Source organism: Carassius carassius, chromosome 10 (genome assembly GCF_963082965.1).
Source record: "Carassius carassius chromosome 10, fCarCar2.1, whole genome shotgun sequence".
NCBI classification, from domain to species: Eukaryota; Metazoa; Chordata; class Actinopteri; order Cypriniformes; family Cyprinidae; genus Carassius; species Carassius carassius.
The window spans coordinates 15,534,645-15,557,655 of NC_081764.1; the positions used below are offsets into that span (position 1 = coordinate 15,534,645).

At 40.5% G+C, this 23,011-nt stretch overlaps 1 protein-coding gene across 9 annotated transcripts in view; it reads left to right on the plus strand.

The window, feature by feature from the left end:
- The window catches only part of LOC132151857 (leucine-rich repeat-containing protein 7-like), a 153,212-nt gene that overhangs the window by 113,797 nt on the left and 16,404 nt on the right, over positions 1-23,011 (plus strand). For 6 of the 9 annotated variants that reach the window (XM_059560322.1, XM_059560318.1, XM_059560325.1 and 3 more), the window contains 8 exons: positions 1,035-1,150; positions 1,706-1,775; positions 1,940-2,039; positions 2,148-2,272; positions 8,511-8,699; positions 12,445-12,567; positions 13,687-13,773; positions 22,570-22,681. In XM_059560322.1, the coding sequence (XP_059416305.1) occupies positions 1,035-1,150; positions 1,706-1,775; positions 1,940-2,039; positions 2,148-2,272; positions 8,511-8,699; positions 12,445-12,567; positions 13,687-13,773; positions 22,570-22,681 (922 nt within the window). The remainder of the gene's footprint in view (positions 1-1,034; positions 1,151-1,705; positions 1,776-1,939; positions 2,040-2,147; positions 2,273-8,510; positions 8,700-12,444; positions 12,568-13,686; positions 13,774-22,569; positions 22,682-23,011) is intronic. The other 3 variants (XM_059560319.1, XM_059560321.1, XM_059560323.1) reach the window with 2 other exon arrangements.

Below are 23,011 nucleotides of genomic sequence, written 5' to 3' on the forward strand. Positions count from 1 at the left end.
GAAATAATAAGGGAAATCAAAGTCACATTCTTTATATATTTTACCTCTCTTTTTTCTGAAAATACATCATAGACCAGCAAAGTTAGTTTACATTGGATGCCAGTTTAAATAACAAGTTTAAAGACTTTTAGGTACGTTCAAGCTGGTCTACAACAAAAAAAAAAAAAAAAAAAAAAAAAAATTAAGAGGCTCAGAAATTACTTGTTAACAAAGCCACTTTTCCAGCTATTCTTTAAAACTTTGGAGTCTCTAGATTTTATGTAAATATGTAATACCTTTATGATATCTTAATGGCTTTTATATATATATATTTTTTTTTAACTTAAACTACCCTTCAGAAGTTTGTGGGTTTTAAAAGAAGCCTCTTATAATCATGAAAGCTGTATTTATTTATTTTTAAAAAAGAAAAAAAACAGTAATGTGAAATATTAGTACAATTTTAATTAAAAGCTTCATTTTCAGCAGCCATTACTCCAATCACACGATCCTTCAGAAATCATTCCAATATGTTGATTTGGTGCTCAAGAAACATTTATTATTTTCAGCATTGAAAAAAAGTTGGGCTACTTAATATTTTTGTGGAACCCATGATGCATCTTTAATTTAGGACTCTATAATTGAAGAAAAGCATTTATTTGAAATAAAAATCTTTTGTAATATTATAAATGTCTTTAATCACTTTTGATCAATGTAATATATCCTTAAAAAAAAAAACCCCAAAAGAATCCCAAAGTAACAATGTTTGCTGTTTAACACACAAAGCTTTATTAAACTAGAAACTATAAAATAATAAAGGATATTTTTTTTTCCTACCACATTTTGAGATCCACTCAAGTGGCTTAATAAAGGACAGCCTAAATCTGTAAAACCAAATGCATGGTAATGTCCTGCTGTCCTTCACTTGCTGTATTGACAGAATACAAGAGTCAGTTTACCTGAGAGAAAGATAGAATGCTAATATTCACACACACACAAAAAAAAAGCTGACAAAATTGCACCTTACCAGAGCTATCATATCCTGTCCTGTGCTGCAGATTGGAAACTGCAGGAATGTCACGGTCATGTCCTTGCGCTCCAATAAACTGGAGTTTCTGCCTGATGAGATTGGACAGATGACAAAGCTACGTGTTCTCAATCTAAGCGACAATAGGTAACACCAGATGTTCCTGAAGGTTTTTTTTTTGTTTTGTTTCATTTTACACCCTGTGCACGCATTTGTCAACATTCGTGCCAACACATGATCTGCAAAATTGTTTAATGAATAAAAGATGAGATGACATTTGCTTAAAGTTTAGAAAGTGCCTCTTCTAATATCTTACAGGTTTCATGAACAGTCCCAGTCGGTTTGTGTAAAGTAGTAAGGATGTTTATTATTTTCCATAATAGCACAGTAATGGGGCATGACATCAGAAAAGTGCCTGTCGTTCCCACGGGTTAATTAAGAAAGCTCTTTATGAGCTGTGTGGACAGTTTCAATGCTCTGACTGCGATTATCTGGAAGAAGAGTAATTAAACTTAACCAAGACTAAACACGGCGTAGCGATAAGAGTGCCTGAGTTAATGTGGTATCTTAAGTGCATCACCACAGGTCTTCATAACATTTAACTACACCAAATAACCTTCTCCAACAGTCTCATTTGACTTTTACCATCCATGTTTTGTCTTTCTACATTCTCATGAACTAATCCTTTATGTTCTGTTTTAGGTTAAAGAATCTTCCCTTCACTTTCACTAAATTGAAAGATCTTGCTGCACTCTGGTTATCTGACAATCAGGTTCTTATCTGGAACTCCTTTTTAAATTGTGTACAAAGTCTTAACCGCACAGTATTTAGACCGCATTTTAACCACATTGCATGAACAGTTAATTCAGTGCTTCCACTGAATACATTTGATTTCATTTGGTAGTTGTATTTACAACAATTATTTTTGTTATTCAGTCCAAGGCCCTTATCCCCCTTCAAACTGAGGCTCACCCTGAGACCAAACAGAGAGTCCTGACCAACTACATGTTTCCTCAGCAGCCCCGGCACGATGAGGGTAAGAATAAATCAACGGTTTCTCTTTTCTTTTGACTATATATTTGGATTTATTACTGGATTATATACTGGATTTAAACTAAATGGATGTGTGTTTTGCATGCTGCAGATTACCAGTCTGACAGTGACAGTTTTAATCCCACTCTCTGGGAGGAACAGAGGCAGCAGAGGATGACAGTGGCATTTGAGTTTGAGGACAAGAAGGAAGAAGAGGACAACTCAGGAAAAGTGAAGGTCCCTTTAAGAATTGAAATGTGAACCTCTTTGGCCCTGTACAGGTGCTGGTCATATAATTAGAATATCATCAAAAAGTTTATTTATTTCACTAATTCCATTCAAAAAGTGAAACTTGTATATTATATTCATTCACGGTCCGTGTATCTTTTGGTCATTTGATTTTCTATTTAAAAATAAATAAAGATAAATGAGAAACGGTTTGATTTTCGGTTTTTCGTTTTGTTTAAGAAATGCAAAACGAAAATGTAGCTGGATTTTTCGTATTTTTGTTTGTGGGTAAAAAATGAGATTATGCTTTAATATTTGTTTGAATGTGTGGGCGGCACTGAAACGCCCCTTTCATCCCTTCTGTATACTGCACCACAAGCGGCAACCGCAAGCTCAGTTCATTTTCACCAGGAGAGAAGCGGCAGACAGCAGAGCATATTAATCCTGCGGATTCTTTGCTAGTGGTGCTTGCAAGATAAAATAATAATAATAATAATAATTAATTAATTAATTAATTAAATTAATAATAAAATAAAAAATAAAATTATAATTTTCCAGCTGCTGCATGTTATTGACAAAGCAGACTTGACAACTTTATTATTTTAATTATTTTAATTTTTATTTATTTTATTCTAGGCCATTCATGAAAAAAATAAAATGGGAAAAACCCAACCCCACATTTATAATAAAATGTATATTAAAATAAGTTAAGTTTTCCCCATAATTAGTCTACTTTAAATGTTTTAATTATAGGCTATAGGCTACTTAGAATTATGAACTGAATTCACGAATTCTGTAGATGACAGTATGAATATAGTGATGGTGTGACATCATTACAGATAATGAGTTCAGACAGGAAACACTGCACCTCTCGTTGGTTTCATTTGAATTACATAGGCCTAAATATAAAATTATTATTATTATTTTTCTATTTAAATGGATTATTTTAAAAGTAGACATGTCCAGCTAGACATGGTTCGTCTGATGCATGAGCCTGGTTCATTTCTGACGTTTCAGAAAGAAGTTAATGTAGACCGAGATGGCAGAAAGCACATCGTGTTGAGTTTTGTAAGGTTTTCGTGTTATTTAGGGTGTTTTACGATCCAAACTGACGGAGCTGAAGCTCTTTCCCCTGTTTTCGGGATGGAGGGTTTGGATCGGGATCCGCCGATCAGAGAAGTGTAGCAGACTACACTACAAGATAAAGCTTCAGTTGCTGTTGTTTGTAATAGCAAATGAAAACATAGGCTACTTGTGAGGTTTTTCTTAAATATGTATAGAATAAAATTAGTAGGCTAAAAATCCGCATATTTCATGTCATTGTAGATCATATAGGCCTACAGTAAAATTCAAATGTCATTGAATAAATTAATTTCTGTTTGGCCAAAATTTTTATATATATATATATATATATATATATATATAAAGCTTGCAAGCACCACTAGTATAGAATCCGCGGGATTAATATGCTCTGCTGTCTGCCGCTTCTCTCCTGGTGAAAATGAACTGAGCTTGCGGTTGCCGCTTGTGGTGCAGTATACAGAAGGGATGAAAGGGGCGTTTCAGCGCCGCCCACACATTCAAACAAATATTAAAGCATAATCTCATTTTTTACCCACAAACAAAAATACGAAAAATGCAGCTAAATTTTCGTTTTCCGTTTCTTAAACAAAACGAAAAAACGAAAATCAAACCGTTTCTCATTTATCTTTATTTATTTTTAAATAGAAAATCAAATGACCAAAAGATACACGGACCATTCACAATCCGTGTATCATTCGTTCTTTCGTTTTTCTAATTGAAACCAAAAATGGAAAAATAAAAAAACGACTTGTTTTTTAAAAATCTGTTTCCAAAACGAAAATGAAAAAACGGATAAAGATTCGTTTTCCGATTTTCAAATTTGTGCTAATATCAAAAATAAAAAAAACGGATAACAAGCGTGTTTGTTTCACTTTGGTGTTTTCGTCTGATGCTAGTTAGTGACGGTCGTTCTTGAACGATTCGGTCATTTTAAACGAATCTTTAATGTGACTCGGGAAGAACGAGTCGTCTCTGGGAGTGATTCGTTCAGTCGCATATGGTTCTAGTTCACCTTTTTCAGTCAATGCAGTGGGAGCCGGAAAAAGAATTGATTAGTTCTTTTTTTATTTGATTAATGCCAATGTACCAAAGATAAAAGTACAGATAGGTAATGTCAATATTGCATACAAAGGAATGGCATTATATGCAAAGCACCATTTACAGACGTATGTACACATAAAAATAAATAATACTAATCGAAAACTTTAACAAAATAAATTAAAAAGATTAAATAGCATTGAAAAGATTAAACATTTTTGACAGCCTTAAGATTTTTGGAAGATTAAATAGTTTGGATATACTGTTGAACCTCTTTAAAAAAAAAAAACAAAAAAAAAAAACAATATATAATGGATTTTGATGAGTGAATTTACTGCGGTGAATATGACATTTTGCAAGAAGTCATAATTGGTTAATAATGAAATATACATTAATTTTGTCTTTTTGAATATTAAAGAAGCCAAACAGTACATCCTTAAAAAGCAGAGAGAAACCCTGTAGCACACTGCGATAGATAACATTAGACAATTCATTCCAAAATAGCTGTGTGTGAGGACAATCCCAAACGATATGTATATCAGTTTCATTAGGGTCTCCACAAAAACAACAGCTTGTATCTATGTCTGATTTAAACCTTTTCAAAAACACTTTAGCTGGGTAAAATCTGTGTAACAATTTGAATGAGATTTCTCTAACCTTGTTAGTTATTATATATTCCAAAGACAGAGTCCATACTTTTTTCTCATCAATATGATCAACCACATTCCTCCAATAAGACACCACATATGGAGTCGTTACACGCTCCTTTTGAAAAAGCGATCTAATCTTATAGTTACGTGATGAAGGATACTGGACAAAGTCGTGGCCTAGTTGTTAGAGTGTTTGACTCCTAACCCTAGGGTTGTGGGTTCGAGTCTTGGTCTGGCTATACCGCGACTGAGGTGCCCTTGAGCAAGGCACTGAACCCCAACTGCTCGCCGGGTGCCGCAGCATAAATGATGAACACTGCTCCGGGTGTGTGTTCACAGTGTGTGTGTGTTCACTGCTGTGTGTGTGCACTTTGGATGGGTTAAATGCAGAGCACAAATTCTGAATATTGGTCACCATATTGGCTGAATGTCACATCACTTTTTCACTTTCATGTAACAAAAAGCATAGTTTTCCTACTGGGATTTCAAATGGGTGTAAAGATAAAGATAAAGTGCTGGATGATCTAATGAGTCCCTTGAAAGCGTAACAACTCCTTTAGGAATAGTGTCCATGATGATGGAGAATTCTTTGGGAGTTACTGGAAAATTACATTTACATAAGAATTTTTTGTGACTTAAAATAAGACCTTCCAAGTTAAAGAACTAGGAAACAACCAAAACAAATTTCCAAATGAAGTACGGCTGAGAGGTGCTTAAAAATGAATGACCATGCAAGTAATGCCTGTTTATGAAATTTGGTTAAATTGTAAGGGATTCTAGCAATATTATAAATGCAGATCAATAGGAAAGGGAGACCACCTAATTTGGAAAAGTAGTCATTGGGGATAAAAATCCATATTGAGTTTGGATTACACAAACACTGTCTAATCCAATTAATTTTGAAAGTGTTTTTCAAAGAAGAGAAATCAAGGAAATTAAACCCACCATTATCATATGTGTTCATTAATAAGTACTCTTTATTACCTTTGTTACAACATTCAGTGTATAGAAAATAACCATTATGACAGAAATTTGTACATTTATAAACTGTAAGAAGTAAAAAGCTCAGAAATACAGTAACTGTAAGAGTAAATAATAATTATAATAATGATGATGATAATAATAATGATTAGGCACCTGTTTGTAAGGAAGCATGTAAATTCATCTATCCAATGCTGTCACGTCACGTGACAAAAGAACGAATGATAGGATAAAGCCTTTTATACAGTCTTTATTATTATTATTATTATTATTATTATTATTATTATTATTATTATTATTAAACAATACAAACATTAAAACATTAAGGCAATACACTTAAAATCATAAAGACAAATAATAATAATAATATACACAGAGATTTGTTGCCAGGGTAACTCCAGTCTATGGTCAAAGCTTATGGGTCTGTCAAGAGAGGAGCGACTCGAAAACCCGAAAGACTCAAGAGATGAACTAATCAATTCTCTAACACCGGCACCCACTGCATTGACTGAAACAGGTGAACTAGACTATTCCTGTACAGAAACTATAGAATTTTGCGCATGCGCGACTGAACGAATCACTCCCAGAGACGACTCGTTCTTCCCGAGTCACATTAAAGATTCGTTTAAAATGATCAAATCGTTCAAGAATGACCGTCACTAACTAGCATCAGACGAAAACACCAACGTGAAACACACACGCTTGATATCCGTTTTTTTAATTCTTGATATTAGCATAAATTTGAAAATCGGAAAATGAAGCTTTATCTGTTTTTTCATTTTGGTTTTGGAAACAGATTAAAAAAAACAAGTCGTTTTTTTATTTTTCCATTTTTGGTTTCAATTAGAAAACGAAAGAACGAATGATACACGGATTATTCACTACACACAGACTGATATATTTCAAATGTTTATTTATTTTAATTTTGATGATTATAACTGACAACTAAGGAAAATCCCAAATTCAGTATCTTAGAAAATATAATATAATTTAAGACCAATACAAAGAAAGGATTTTTAGAAATCTTGGCCAACTAAAAAGTATAAAAATGAAAAGTACAGCACTCAATACTTAGTTGGGGCTCCTTTTGCCTGAATTACTGCAGCAATGCGGCGTGGCATGGAGTCGATCAGTCTGTGGCACTGCTCATGTGTTATTAGAGCCCAGGTAGCTCTGATAGTGGCCTTCAGCTCTTCTGCATTGTTGGGTCTGGCATATCGTATCTTCTTCTTCACAATACCCCATAAATGGGGTTAAGGTCAGGCTATTTGCTGGCAAATTAAGAACAGGGATACCATGGTCCTTAAAGCAGGTACTGGAAGCTTTGGCACTGTGTGCAGGTGCCATGTCCTGTTGGAAAATGAAATCTGCATCTCCATAAAGTTGGTCAGCAGCAGGAAACATGAAGTGGTATTCTACCACATCTTTTCCTTCCCTTCGCCTCTCTCATAATGTGCTTGGACACAGAACTCTGTGAACAGCCAGACTCTTTTGCAATGACGTTTTGTGTCTTGCCCTCCTTGTGCAAGGTGTCAATGGTCATCTTTTGGACAACTGTCAAGTCAGCAGTCTTCCCCATGATTGTGTAGCATACAGAACTAGACTGAGAGACCATTTAAAGGCCTTTGCAGGTGTTTTGAGTTAATTAGCTGATTAGAGTGTGGCACCAGGTGTCTTCAATGTTGAACCTTTTCACAATATACAAATTTTCTGAGATACTGAATTTGGGATTTTAAACCTGTCATAATTAAATCTATAATTTAGTGCTCAAATGGATATCGCAAATGGTAAATCAGATGCTAAAATTAAAAAAATCGAATGCTCAAACCAAACATCGCAAATCAAATGCTCAGTCGGACATTGCAATTGATAAATCAAATACTCAAATTATAAATCAAATCAAATGCTTAAATGAACATCAAAAATAATAAATCAACTGCAAATTATTTCAAGTATGTTGATTGAATGATGTCAATCAAGTAGCATGGACAGAGCTTTGATATGTGACAAGCACAAATGAGGGAAAGCTTTGCGTGGCAGGGTGAGCTGCCGCCAAGACCTTCAACAACTGAACATTCCGATAGATGTGTGTGTATCAATATACAGTGAAATCCTGTCTCCTTCTATTGTTTTGGCACCTTATACAATATATAATTATTCCTGTTACTAGCGGGAGCAACAAAAGCATGCACGATAGCTCAATATTCACCATTTACCAAACTCTTTACACCTGCCTCAAGATCTCTCATTGTTTACACTCTGATTCATGCACATGAGCACACAGTGCAATTCTACACTGATTTACCCATTTGCCACCGTATACCTTATATTTTATTCCCTTCTTTTAATCCGTAATGTAGTGCACAGTAAAGTGTCGCACCTGCACAGGAACAGTTGTTTTGAGAATTTGATTTATTATTTGATCTTTTTAGGCATTTTAATTTTCATTTTAATTTTGTTAGGAAAAAACTTCCATATCTTCCCTCTATCTGCAGGTTGAGATTAATCTGAAGCGCTATCCCACCCCTTACCCAGAAGACCTAAAGAACATGGTGAAGTCAGTGCAGAACCTGGTGGGTAAAACCACGCACACCCTCAACACTGAAAAATGTTCTTCTGGGACCAATATGGAGCTCCACGGCCAAGACAAGTATGAGCCCAAGTGGCCCATTGCTCCTAAGGAGGTAATGCTTTTTTATCTTATTTTATTACAGTGCCTACCTGGATTCATAGATCAGTGTCTCTGCAATTTAGCTACAAGGGGCAATTTATATATATAATGTACACTCACCGGCCACTTTATTAGGTACACTTGTTCAGTTGCTTGGTAACACAAATTGCTAATCAGCCAATCAGGTGCGAAAATCTCATCTAAATGTTGGGGGGGACAATAAACATGACATTTCTCAGGAGCAAGTTTTGAAGGGGACACCAATAAAACAGGCAAAATTGTACTTAAGGATATGTGTACAGAGAGGAAAGCCTTACTACTGCATGGAGACCGTTCCATTATCCTTCTTCTCAACGTTTCTTTTTGGTTCAATGAAAAAGCTGACTAAATTGACGAAAACATTCTTCAAAACAAATTTTTTTTGTTGCAATGTTTTTGAAGTTGTTTACACAATCAAGCCACCAAAATACAATGGAATTTGAACTTAACTTCAACTTTTATTTATTCATATAGCACATTGTAATGATAAAAACTTCCGGAAGAAGGAGGCGGGAACCGGCGGACAATCCAATAACATTTTAATAATACAAAAATAAACACAAAACAGCGCACCAGCCCCTTAGGGACGACTGATGCGCACAAAATAAAACCAAAACACAACTAAAAGCCCAAGCCTGGTCCTCTCTCGTCCTTCACTGTCGTCGCTCCAGTTTTATATCCTTCCATCTCCTACGTGGGACTCGAGACCGGCAGTGGGTCGCAGGTGTCACTGATTTCCCAATCATTGCCGGCCTCCCTCCTTGTTCCCAAGTCCCACCGGACTGTGTGTGTGTCGGTGGTGGTGAGGTAAAAGGGGAGCAGGCAGTGGACCAAAGCACTGTGAGGCAAAAAGCAGGGGGAACTCGAGATGTTTAAAAAAAAATTTGTTGCTCAGTTTGCATTTGTATTGTTTTACTAATTACACAATTAGTTTAACCATATATCATTATATTATTTACAATACACATATTTCAATTATATTTTAGGGGGGGTCTGGACCCCCTGACCCCCCTCGCATTTCTGCCTATGCAGCCAATATCATGACAGCAACTCAATGCATTTAGGCATCTAGATGTGGTGAAGACGACTTGCTGAAGTTCAAACCGAGCATCAGAATAGGGAAGAAAGGGCATTTAAGTGAATTTGAACATGGAATGGTTGTTAGTGCCAGATGGGCTGGTCTGAGTATTTAAAAAACTGCTGATCTACTGGAATTTTCACGCACAACCATCTCTAGGGTTTACAGAGAATGTTCTGAAAAAGAGAAAATATTCAATGAGCGGCAGAGGTGTGGATAAAATGTCATGTTGTATGTCAGAGGTCAAAGGAGAATGGGCAGACTGGTTAGATATGATAGAAAAACAACAGTAACTCAAATCACCACTTGTTACAACCAAGGTATGCAGAATACAATCTCTGAACCCTGAAGCAGATGGGCTACAGCAGCAGAAGACCACACCGGGTGCCGCTCTTGTCAGCTAAGAACAAGAAACAGAGGCTACAATTCACACAGGCTCACCAAAATTGGACAATAGAAGATTGGAAAAACATTGCCTTTTCTGATGTGTCTTGTATTGATTTATGCTGCGGCATGGATACATCCTCCCTTGTCTTAACGGTTCAGGCTGGTTGTGGTGGTGTAATGGTGTGGGGGATATTTTCTTGGCACACTTTGGGCCCCTTAGTACCAATTGAGCATTGTTTAAATGCCACAGCCTACCTGAGTATTGTTGCTGACCATGTCCATCCCTTTATAACTACAGTCGTGGCCAAATGTTTTGAGAATTACATAAATATTGGAAATTGGAAGAGTTGCCGCTTAAGTTTTTATGAAGCAATTTGCATATACTCCAGAATGTTATGAAGAGTGATCAGATGAATTGTATAGTCCTTCTTTGCCATGAAAATTAACTTAATCCCAAAAAAACCTTTCCACTGCATTTCATTGCTGTCATTAAAGGACCTGCTGAGATCATTTCAGTAATCATCTTGTTAACTCAGGTGAGAATGTTGAGGAGCACAAGGCTGGAGATCATTATGTCAGGCTGATTGGGTTAGAATGGCAGACTTGACATGTTAAAAGGAGGGTGATGCTTGACCACTCACAATTCTGCCCAAAAACACAGCCAAGAATAAAGAATGTTACCAAAATACCCTCCAACAGCAACTTCTTCCAACAATCCAACAACAGTTTGGTGAAGAACAATGCATTTTTCAGCAGGATGGAGCAACGTGCCATAAGGCAAAAGTGATAACTAAGTGGCTCGGGGACCAGAATGTTGAAATTTTGGGTCCATGGCCTGGAAACTCCCCAGATCTTAATCCCATTGAGAACTTGTGGTCAATCCTCAAGAGGCGGGTGGACAAACAAAAACCCACTAATTCTGACAAACTCCAAGAAGTGATTATGAAAGAATGGGTTGCCATCAGTCAGGATTTGGCCCAGAAGTTGATTGAGAGCATGCCCAGTCGAATTGCAGAGGTCCTGAAAAAGAAGGGCCAACACTGCAAATACTGACTCATTGCATAAATGTTATGTAATTGTCGATAAAAGCCTTTGAAACGTATGAAGTGCTTGTAATTATATTTCAGTACATCACAGAAACAACTAAAACAAAGATCTAAAAGCAGTTTAGTAGCAAACTTTTTGAAAACTATTTATGTAAATATTTATGTAATTCTCAAAACGTTTGGCCACGACTGTACCCATCTTCTGATGGCTACTTCCAGCAGGATAATGCACCATGTCACAAAGCTCAAATCATCTCAGACTGGTTTCTTGAGCATGACAATGAGTTCACTTTACTCAGATGGCCTCCACAGTCACCAGATCTCAATCCAATAGAGCAGTTTTGGGATGTGGTGGAACAGGTTATTCGCATCATGTGCAGCCGACAAATCTGCAGCAACTGGGTGATGTTATCATGTCAATATGGACCAAAATATCTGTGTGTTTCCAACACCTTGTTGAATCTATGCCATGAAGATTAAGGCAGTTTTGAAGGCAAAAGGGGGTCCAACCCGGTACTAACGGTGTACCTAATAAAGTGGCTAGTGAGTGTATACATGGATTCCGAGGATCCTAAAACTTTTTTGGTATGCCAAACTTAAATGTACAATATGCAATTTTTGTAAAGTCGGAGCAACTTCATTCTGTGTCTGTATATGATGAGTCACGCAAGTACTGGGTTACTCCGTAGAGGTTAATCTAAAATAGTCCAGTTATAAACACATATTATAATTGCACTATAGTGATTCAAGATAAGACAAAAACACATTTTGTAAGATGGATTCCTGATTTTAAGTTACAGTGTTACTTAATTTTTTTAAATACATTTTGATGTTTATTACAATAATTGTAACACATATAATAATAATAATTGTATATTAATTTATTATATTATAAATATTTATATTAATGTATTATATTATTATAAATATTTTTTATTAATTTATTATATTATTATAAATATTATTAAATCATACTTTATTATATTATATTAAAAAAATTAAGAACTATTTATTAAACAATTGTGTCTTATGTTGCTGCAGTTACAATCAGAGGCATTGTGTTATGGTGGTTATCCAGGGTTAAATGAACTATGACTGTAATGCACAGCCTTGTGGCTTATTACTCAAATATCCATTACTTTGGAGTCACAGTTTATTTTGTCATTGAATCATGAGACACTTGCAGATTAGTGAGCATTCTTTTACAGGTGACAGAGCGAGAGGTCAAAGACTTTTCGAAACCACCGATGTCTGATCAAGGCGTCATCCTCAACTCAGCCATTGACATCCCAAAACGCAAAGACAAAGAGGATCTGACTGAGAGCTCGGAAGTATGACGAGTTTTCTCTTTTAATTATCTCTCTTTTAAATGCTAGGTGCCTTTATCCTTTTAAAATATTTATGCACAGCAATATCTTGAGATTGCAGCTTATTTTAAGCTCCCTTTAACCTTTGGTTAAATATTGTAGATGCAAAACACATAGGGGATTTCCAAAGTCAATAATTTTGAAAGAGATGGATGAGAGTGTGTAATGAAATTTAGGCAGTAATTTCTTTGTTTTTGAAGGCCTGGTATTTGCATTCCACGGTGCTTGGGTCAGTTTGGTTGCATGTATAGAGTGTTGAGTTGTGCTGAGAGTGTTTGTTAAAGGTTCGTTGAACCTGCAGAGATAAAATATACAAAGATCAGTGCAAATGTTTCATCTCTCACAGCCAGCAACCTCCCCCCCGAACCGCCAGATCTGCAGTGTTGTTTAGGACACAGGATAACGTTCACGTCATTAACTTTGCCAGTGATTAGTGATTATTAGAGCAGAGGTGGTGCAATTAGTGGTGAATGTCACAGTTACTTTGTAGTGCCCTTCATTTTTAGTAACTAACTTTTTCTACAATTATTTATTTACTCGAGATCTGGACCTGCAGTGTTTTTACTCTTGCTCAGTCTTCAGTTTTATATCCTGTAGCACTGCTCCGGATACAGCTGGAAATCTTTTAGTAAACAAAACTAAAGGTCAGCGGGAAATATCAAGAACACTCTGAGGATCCATTAAAGGTTCCTATTTGAAAATATGAATTAGAATTCAGGAGTGCTAAAATGATTTGAGTAAACTATAATAAATCTCAAGCAAACACAGCTGCATTCATAATCCATTCATTGATGCAAGGCTTTTCTACGCTTGCAGTAGCTCTTTGTTTAGAATAGCATACAAGTGCATGGTGTATTGTGTTCATCGCAGCTTGGCCTCACACTGCTTTCCCCCCATGGTCTCAGAGACCCCCGGCTAAACTGTGGAGTTACAAATATTCCTATTATTATCAGGGTTATCGGGACCTTGGGAGTACCAGTGCCATAAACCTCATGTTTCTTACACATTCTTTTCTTTCTAGACCATGAGAATCCATTTTTGTTTGTGTGTTTGTATATATGTATGTATGTTTGTTTTGCTTAGATTTCTTTACATCGCGTCGTTCCCAAGCCTCAACAGCCAGAGAATACGAGCCTGGCCGTTACTTCCTCTTCCTGTTTCTGCCTCATAGTAAGTGGCTGAAAGACCAGACAGCAGAAAATCAGCTGAACATATGGGGTGGCTCATTTCAACTGCCTTCAAAGCAAATTCAATTAATTTCCTCAGACACCCCCATTGTGGGTGAAACATTTGCTAAATAGATGCATAGGTTTGTTTCCCATAATGAAGTCCAAAAAAAAAAAAAGGTGACATTTTGTGACTCCCAGTCCAACTGTTTCCAGCATAACGTCAGTGTTCGAGTTACAGGGGGCTAGTCCCTCAGTTATCTCGAAACGCAGGGTAAAGGGAGACTGTCCAACCTTGCAGTGTTATTTAAATTTGTTATTACAGCAAGAAATTGCAATCTCTATGACATTTAAAAGAAATATTCTAATTTAAAATATATTAATAAACAATAAATTAGTAATATTATAAAATAAAAAATAGTATTTATAAATCTAGATTATAATTACTCTGTATAGTCTATACGCTATATAGTCAATAGCACATACTAGGTGGGAAAATTATTATTTCTAGAGGAAAATGAACAAAAACTTTCAAAAGACAAAATAATTTTTTGACTATTTTTATTATGTATGTTATGTAAATATTTTTTCTCTTACAGGATTTATTCAATCTAAAATACAATAAGAAAATACTATTTTAATATAAAATAAAATACTTTAATATATTTTAAAAGGCACATGGCACAGGAAAATTTCCAGCAGCCATTACTTCAGTCCTCATTGTCACATGATCCTTCAGAAATCATTCTACGATGCTGATTTGGTGCTGAAAAATATTTCTTATTATTAAGAATAATAAGAAATGACTATGTTTTTCAGGATTTTTGATTCAAAACAACAGCATTTATTTGAAATATTTTGTAATATTATAAATGTCTTTTACTGTCAATGTGTCTTTTCTGAATTAAAATAATTTTAAAGTCTTACTGAATCCAAATTTTGAAAGGTAGTGTATAAGAGCTCTTTTATCACAAATATTTGGCTCCCCTAAGTCTTTGGTATCATTTGAACACTACAAAACATGTCAGATGGCCCCCATGAATTTTGTTCACAATTAATTTAGTGTATGAAAGCATTAGCCTGCTGCATTAATTCGCACCATCACATTTCTTTTGAACGGTTGTAAGGGAGCAATAAAGAAAAAAGACAAGATGAGTGAAAAGATGAAGGCAGAAAAGGGGAGAGGCAGCTGTTCTGAGAGAATCTATTGCTCTGCTGCTGGTTGTGTGAGCCAGCCTGCTGATGTACAGTCAGGTCTGAGAGGTGTGAGTTTTGGCATAGACAGCTGTGAGAGAGCTGAACGAAACTGATTTGCTCCTGGGGGATTTGAACAGACAAGCCAGGACAAGGCCTGTGAATCATAACAGTCTATATGTAGGGGTGTAACGGTACGTGTATTCGTACTGGACCGTTTCGGTACAGGGCTTTCGGTACGGTGCACGTGTGTACCGAATGACCGAATGCAATATTTTGTTTGCGGAACATAGGTACATTTTCGTGTTTCCAAACGAACATATTAAGTGGCAGAAGTCTCCGCGTTCAGTGCTTATCCCGCCCTGCAGCTGATTCTAAGGCCAATGACACACTGGCCGCATGGCGTGAGCGTGGCGTTTCTGCTGCGTGTCAGTTGCGTGATGGCTGCTTCGCGTTTTCTGTGTCTTTACACACCAGAATCGTGCCTGACGCGGTGCTGGCGCGCTGCTGCTGTAGGTGACATAGAGGGAGACCGCCGAGGCGCTGACAAATCAGGATCTTGTCTTCACGACAACAATATCTATACTTCATGTTGAGCATAAATATAAAGCCTACTGATAAAGGATACCGTCAACAGTGTTGACGGCAAAATAGACTATGTTTGACAGGTGCAATATGCCAGTGTGTCACCCTAAGGTTTTCAAAAGGCATCACGCGAGTGTGAACATCACTACAACTAGGAAATAAACTATTGTAATTCAAACACAGCTCCCGTCGGCATTTAAACAGACCTTTGCTCTTAAAAGGTCTAAAAACTGAAACTGTTGATGCTGCACTTTACACTTTGGAAAAGTTATATATATTTTTTTTAAATATGAGCAGGCCTACAAGCTGGGATTGGTAATGCTGCACTGTAATCATAGTAATTTATTTATATTTTTCCATTATATTTTATTATATGATATTGGTTTGAGACTGAGAGTATTTTTATTTAGTGGAGAACTTTGCAGCAGTATTTTATTTCTTATTCTTTTTTTTATTTTATATATAGTTTATTAAAAAGTATTTAAAAAAAAGTGTAAACAAATTGTAATAAAAAGTTTATAGTAATAAACAACCTGCAGTTTAATGTTTGCATTTCTTTCCCTTACTGTACCGAAAATGAAGCGAACCCTGACTTTAAAACCGAGGTACATACCGAACCGTGATTTTTGCGTACCGTTACACCCCTAATTACTAATGATGAATCTCAACTTGATGTTGGGGTGTGAGATCTCACTCTGTTACTTCTAATATATTTTTCAGCTTCAGCTTTGTTTAACTTTGAGGTAATTTTGGGCCAGTGTTTGCGTTTTAAAATCATGAAACGGTCACTGTAATATAATAAAGAAATTGTTTTAGCATATTGTAAAGAATTGCTCATTTCAATATACTGTAAAAGCTTTACATAACCTAAATACTTGCTACATTAATGTGTCTTTGCAGAGGGATTTCATGGTTTAGCTTACCGATCCTTTTTTTTTTTTTTTTTTTGGAATCTCAACTTTATGCTGTCATGTGTATCTTAATGGCTTAGTTTTTCTAAAAGAAGATCCTGCCTAATAGAGTTTTGCAATAAGACAAACAGATTTTCATACAGCTAAAATGTTTGCAGTTAGTATAGCAACAGTTTTCAATATAATTCGATGTTGACATTTGAAAAAAACATTTTTTTTTAAATATATTGACCTTAAATTGGATTATAAATGCCACCTAAATATGTTATAATAAAAAATGTTGTGTTGCTCAATCTCTGTATTGGTAAGAAAAAGTATAATTTGATTGCAGGAAAACGTACTTGGTTACTAATGTAACCTCGGTTCTCTCTAGAAGAGGGAACGAGTACTGCGTCTTAGCTAAGACGCTACGGGAAAAGTCTCTTTTCACGATACACTGAAGCAAAAAATTATCCTTAATTTTGAATTATTGTAAAGCGCATTTGCAGCAGCACACAGCCATAGGCGAGACGGCTCGCTCGCTCATTGGCTGCTCTGCGGCAACTGCATAAGCCTATCGAGCGCAGGCTGATGCAACATCAGACCAATGAGGGCGCTCGCGCCCTCCATGCCACTTCCCGCCGAAACGGCTGTGGCCTAGCCCTATAAAGGGAGCTCGAAAAGGCTGACTCACCTGATTTATTTCATCACCGAAGCGAACCAGAGTGAATCGTACGCACGGCAGAGAACGCAGTACTCGTTCCCTCTTCTAGAGAGAACAGAGGTTACATTAGTAACCGAGTATGTTCTCTTACGAGAGTTCTCTCGTACTGCGTCTTAGCTAAGACGCTACGGAAACCCAATGTAAAACGCCGTGCGTGCAGAGATCACACACCAATAAACCTGGAAGCGACGCCCAGGATTTACAGTGCACAATCACCAGAGGGACTCACAGAGAGTCCTAGAACAGGAGGGGGAAACCCTCCGTCCCATATCTAGCAGCGTCCGTAGACTGAAGGCCCCTGGAAGCGTAAGCTAACGCTATAGCGTCAACTATCCATCTGGATAGGCTCTGTTTCAAAACAGCCATTCCCTTGGAACGTCCACTGAACGAGACAAACAGCTGCTCAGTCTGTCTGAAGACAGCAGAGCGAGACACATAAGCTCTTAAAACCCAAACGGGGCAAAGAAGACTTGAGTCTCCATCCTCTTCTGACACCGACAGGGCAGACATTTCGGCACATAACCGTGCCTAGGTTTGAGTATGACTCTTGAGTCATTAGGCCCAAACTCCAAGCACGTCGGGCTCACCGAGAGCGCGTGCAGGTCACCCACACGCTTCACTGAAGCGAGAGCCAACAAGAACACTGTCTTGAATGACAGATGTTTGAGGCTAATCGTTCGGATAGGCTCGAAAGGGGAACCTTTCATGGCCTCCAAAACCGTCGAGAGGTCCCATACAGGGACTGACGGAGGTCTGGGAGGATTCAGCCTCCTAGCTCCTCTAAGGAAGCGGATGACCAAATCGTTCCTTCCTATTGACTGACCGAGCGTTGTCTCAGAAAACGCTGCAATAGCCGCCACGTAAACTTTGAGCGTGGAGGGGGCTCTGCCCTTATCCAACAGCTCCTGTAGGAAGGAGAGAACCTCCGTCACCTCACAACTAAGGGGTGAATGTTCCCGAGCTGTGCACCAGCTGGAGAATACTGACCACTTCGAGGCATATAGCCGTCGAGTCGACGGAGCTCTAGCCTGAGTGATAGTATTTAGCACTCCCACTGAGAGATCAGCGGGTAACCGTTGAGCGCCCACACATGGAGGGACCACAACTCCGGTTGAGGGTGCCAAATCGAGCCCCTGGCCTCCGAGAGGAGGTCCCTCCTCAACGGCACTGGCCACGGGGCAGTGTCTGCTAACTGCATCAAATCTGGAAACCATGGTTGGTTCTTCCAAAGTGGTGCTACAAGCAGTACTGAGCATCTTGTTTCCCTTACCCGTTCTATCAACTGCGGAAGGAGGGAGATGGGGGGAAAAGCATAGAGTGGGCAGCACGGCCACCTTTGTGACAGCGTGCTTTCGTTCTTGGAAAAGAACGCGGGGCAGTGAGCGTTTTCGTGGGACGCGAAGAGGTCCACTTCCGCCTTGCCAAATCTCTCCCACAGCAGCTGGACTGTCTGTGGGTGTAGAGACCATTCGCCCGTGGGAATGTTGTTTCTGGACAGTCTGTCTGGACCCAGGTTCTGTTGCCCAGGCACATGAACTGCTCTCAGCGAGCACAAGTTGCGCTGAGCCCAAACCAGGAGGCGTACCGCCAACCTGTACAGGTTTCGGGACCTGAGACCGCCCTGGCGATTTATGTAGGACGCCACAGACATGTTGTCCAAACGGACTAAGACGTGGTGGCCCTTGATTTGGGGACAAAAGCGCGTCAGCGCGTTCTCCACTGCCAGCATTTCCAGACAGTTGATATGTTGGAGTTTTTCCCGTTCTGACCACAGGCCAAAGAACGGTCTGCCCTCGAGCAGCGCTCCCCATCCCGAAGTGGAGGCGTCCGTCGACACCACTTTCACTTTCGAGGAAGTCCCCAGGCTTACACCTGATTGGTACCAGTCGTTCGCTGTCCAGGGTTTCAAGGCTGTACCACAGCTCTGATTGACTTGAGACGCAACTGACCGGATATCCACGCTCTGTGCGGTACTCGCGCTTTCAGCCAGAACTGCAAGGGGCGCATACAGAGCAGGCCCAACTGAAGAACTGGTGATGCTGAGGCCATGAGACCTAGCATCTTCTGAAATTCTCTGAGCGAGAAAGGTCGCGCCGCAGCGGAGAGAGCTCGCTGCGCGCTGAATGCCCAACGCGCGCTGTGGCAACAGTCGCACCGTCATGGAGCGTGAGTCAAGAGCTATAACCAAAAACAGTATCGCCTGAATGGGGTTCAGCGAACTCTTCATCCAGTTGACACTGAGACCGAGTTTCTCGAGGTGATCGAGTAAAATGGCCCTGTGTTCCACGAGCTCTGATCATGATTGAGCCAGAATCAGCCAGACGTCCAAATAGTTCAGCACTCGCATGCCTCGCATGAGTCTGAGAGGAGCGAGCGCTGCGTCCATGCACCTCGTAAATGTACGAGGAGCCATGGACAAGCCGAACGGCAGGACTGTATACTGGTATTTCTGGCCCTCGAAGGCGAATCTCAAGTATCGCCTGTGACGTGACGCTATCTGTATTTGAAAATACGCGTCCTTCAGATCTATCGACATGAACCAGTCTCCTCTGCGAATATGCGTAAGGAGTTTCCTGGTTGTAAGCATTTTGAAACTGCGTTTCGCCAATGCTTTGTTCAGCTGTCTTAGATCCAGTATGGGTCTGAAACCCCCGTCTTTCTTGGGCACTAGAAAGTATCTGCTGTACAACCCCCCTTCGCTTTGAGCTTGAGTTACAGGCTCCACAGCCCCTTTGCTCAACAGTTTTGATATTTCGTCTCGAAGTAGGTGTGCTACTTCTGTTTTGACCGTAGTTTCGACGCGCGCTAAAAAACTCGGAGGGCGTCGAAAAAACTGTACCGAGTAGCCTCTCTTTATAATGTCTAGCACCCAATCCGAAACCCCTGGAAGCGCTGACCATGTGTCTGCATGAATGGCTAAGGGAGCGCTGATCACAGCAGGCAGATCGCTCGTCCTCGACCCCGCCACGGTGCTTAACCGAGTGAGGGAGGGCTGAGCGGGTCCCGTGGGACTCGTGCTGTCTGTGAGTAATTGTGGGCTGTAAGCGTGCACATTTACTGCTTTTGAATCGCTGTCTGCCTGGGCAGAACGAACGTGCACGGGTTTCGTTTTTACAGAAACCACATGACGTGTGTGACATAGTGTTTGTGGGCACTGAGGAGTGGGCACGTTTACTATGTAGTGCGCGCGATCGACCTGAGTCACTTTCATGGGCGCGAGCCCTGCGTGAAGGGCTGTGCTTATATGTGGAGATGGGCACTGAGCAGTGGGCATCGTCACTACATTAATAGCACCATCGGCCGTGGCCGGGACACCAGAAATTACACTCTTTTCGGGAAATATCTGGGTAGCCGTGATAACGGTTTTTGTGTGCAGGCAAGCGGGCAACTGTACAGGCTTGCGCGTTGCAGAAGACGCTGAGACATTCACAATTCCTGGAACTGAAACAGCGGCACGCTTGGGTGAGAGTTCGGCCGCAGCGGGACTCATACACTGGCGCTTTCCTAGGAGTGCTAGGATGACTTCGGGGCTTCCGGCCTCACCGTAATCCTCTGCCGTGGTCCCCACGGCACAGGGCGACGCCCGGCAGAGCGAGAGCGGGGTCTCGAGCTGCGTTGCTGACGCTGTTGCGATGAAGCAGCAGGAGGCGGGGGGTGTGGCTGAGAGCTTTGCGGGGCCAGTCTAGCACGACTCGCTGCAGAACCGGAGCGCTTCGCCATGTCTGAAAGCGTCAGCCGTAGCGGAAGCCATAACTCGTCCCATGGCCTGTGCAGCGGACTTAGTAGCGCGAAGAGAGAGATCCGAAGCGCTCCTCAAATCCGCGAGACAGATAGCCTCAGGTCCCCTCTCGTCCAGCTTACGGAGGAGATCACCCTGGAGTATCTGCAGCGTGGCCATGGTGTGTAGTGCAGACGCAGCCTGCCCAGCAGCAGAAAATATCCGCGCAAGCAGAGATGACGTCATGCGGCAGGCTTTAGATGGCAACACCGCTTTCATCCGCCATCCAGCAGAGGGCGGGCAAAGGTGCGTCGCTATCGCCTGTTCCACCGGCGGAAGTGACTGGTAGCCTCTGTTTTTAGCATCATCCAGTGTGGAGAATGCTGGTGAGACAGACGAACGAGTTCGTGCTGAATATGGAGCGTTCCAAGCCTTTGACACCTCTTCGTGAAGCTCAGGAAGAAATGGGGCGGGCTTTGAGTTCGGAGAAGTACGCTCATCCGGAAGAAAACTACCATCCAGCCGGGAACGAGAGGGGGGGCGCTGGTGCAGACCACTCGAGGCCGAGGCTCGTCGCGGCCAGCGTGAGCACTCGCATCAGCTCCTTCTCGATGTCAGCTCGTCTGCTGGGCTTCTGAGCAGAAAGCGCGAGATCCCCGAAGCCCGCCCAGCTTTCACTGCCCGAAGCTAGCAGAGAGCACATGTCCTCTTCCCCCGACGCGGCCCTGAGATCGACTTCCTCGCAAGACGCGGCGGCAGACAGCGGGCGCTGACCATCAGGAAGCGATGCAGGGGAGGCCGGTGAAGCAGGGCGAACCGGCGAGCTCGGTCGAGCTGGCGGTTCCGGAATCCGCTGGGAGCGGCACTTTTTACGGCGCTGCAGCGCAGCGGGGAATGCAGGCTCGGAGAAAAATGCCAAGTGAGTCCTCAGAGTCACCATTGGCAACAGCTCGCAGTGAGGGCAGCCGCCGTCAGCGAGCGCGAGCGCTGCATGATCCTCACCCAGGCAGGAGACACAGATGACTTGACGGTCTCCCTCGCTGAGTGGGGCTCTACACGAGCCGCAAGAAGGCATCTTTAAAAAGACGCAGCTCTTTTACGAGTGTGTGTCGCAGGGCGAACACACACACAAGGATACGAATGAAAAGGATATAGGCGCCGGAACGCGCAGCAGGAACGGCAGTGGAAGGCGGCGTTGGCCAGCGGCTTCAGGAATGGCTCGTCCCGCTGAGATGCTATCGGACGAAGCTTGCTTCCTCTCGTGATCCAACGATGCATTAGCTTCGCTGAAGAGATGAAAAATCAGGTGAGTCAGCCTTTTCGAGCTTTATAGGGCTAGGCCACACCCGTTTCGGCGGGAAGTGGCATGGAGGGTGCGAGCGCCCTCATTGGTCTGATGTTGCATCAGCCTGCGCTCGATAGGCTTATGCAGTTGCCGCAGAGCAGCCAATGAGCGAGCGAGCCGTCTCGCCTATGGCTGTGTGCCGCTGCAAATGCGCATTACAATAATTCAAAATTAAGTATAATTTTTTGCTTCAGTGTATCGTGAAAAGAGACTTTTCCCGTAGCGTCTTAGCTAAGACGCAGTACAAGAGAACTCTCGTAAGAGAACCACACCCCACTGCCCTTGTGTTTTTTTCATTCCTTTATATTATTAATTCACTGCAAATTTGGCACTTGTGTTTCCAGGACTCCATGGGAGGCTCCCCTAATGATATCCGAATTTCTGACATGAGGCCGACTTTGGTAGAGCCATCAATGTACAAACCAAAGGTTGTGTTACTGGGCAAGGAAAAAAAAGGTTAGTAAGACAAAGAAGCCTGTAAGTTAAAGTCAGCATAAAATCTATTTTTTAAATTAATGTTGTTGATATTATTGAGAACAATTAATTATTTGACCATAAATAATTTTTAATAAAAACACTCATAATTTTTAATAAAAATATAACTCAATCTACAGACGTATTCCAGACTTCTCCAATTATTTAGTCTGCTAAAACTTCTTGCAATTGGCTGCAAGCTTGCATTCAGACCTGCCTCAATCCAATCAAAAACTAATAAATAAAATCAAGTCCTTGCCCAATATTTATTTTTATTTTTTGATAATGTGTTTCAGTCAGATGTACATCATA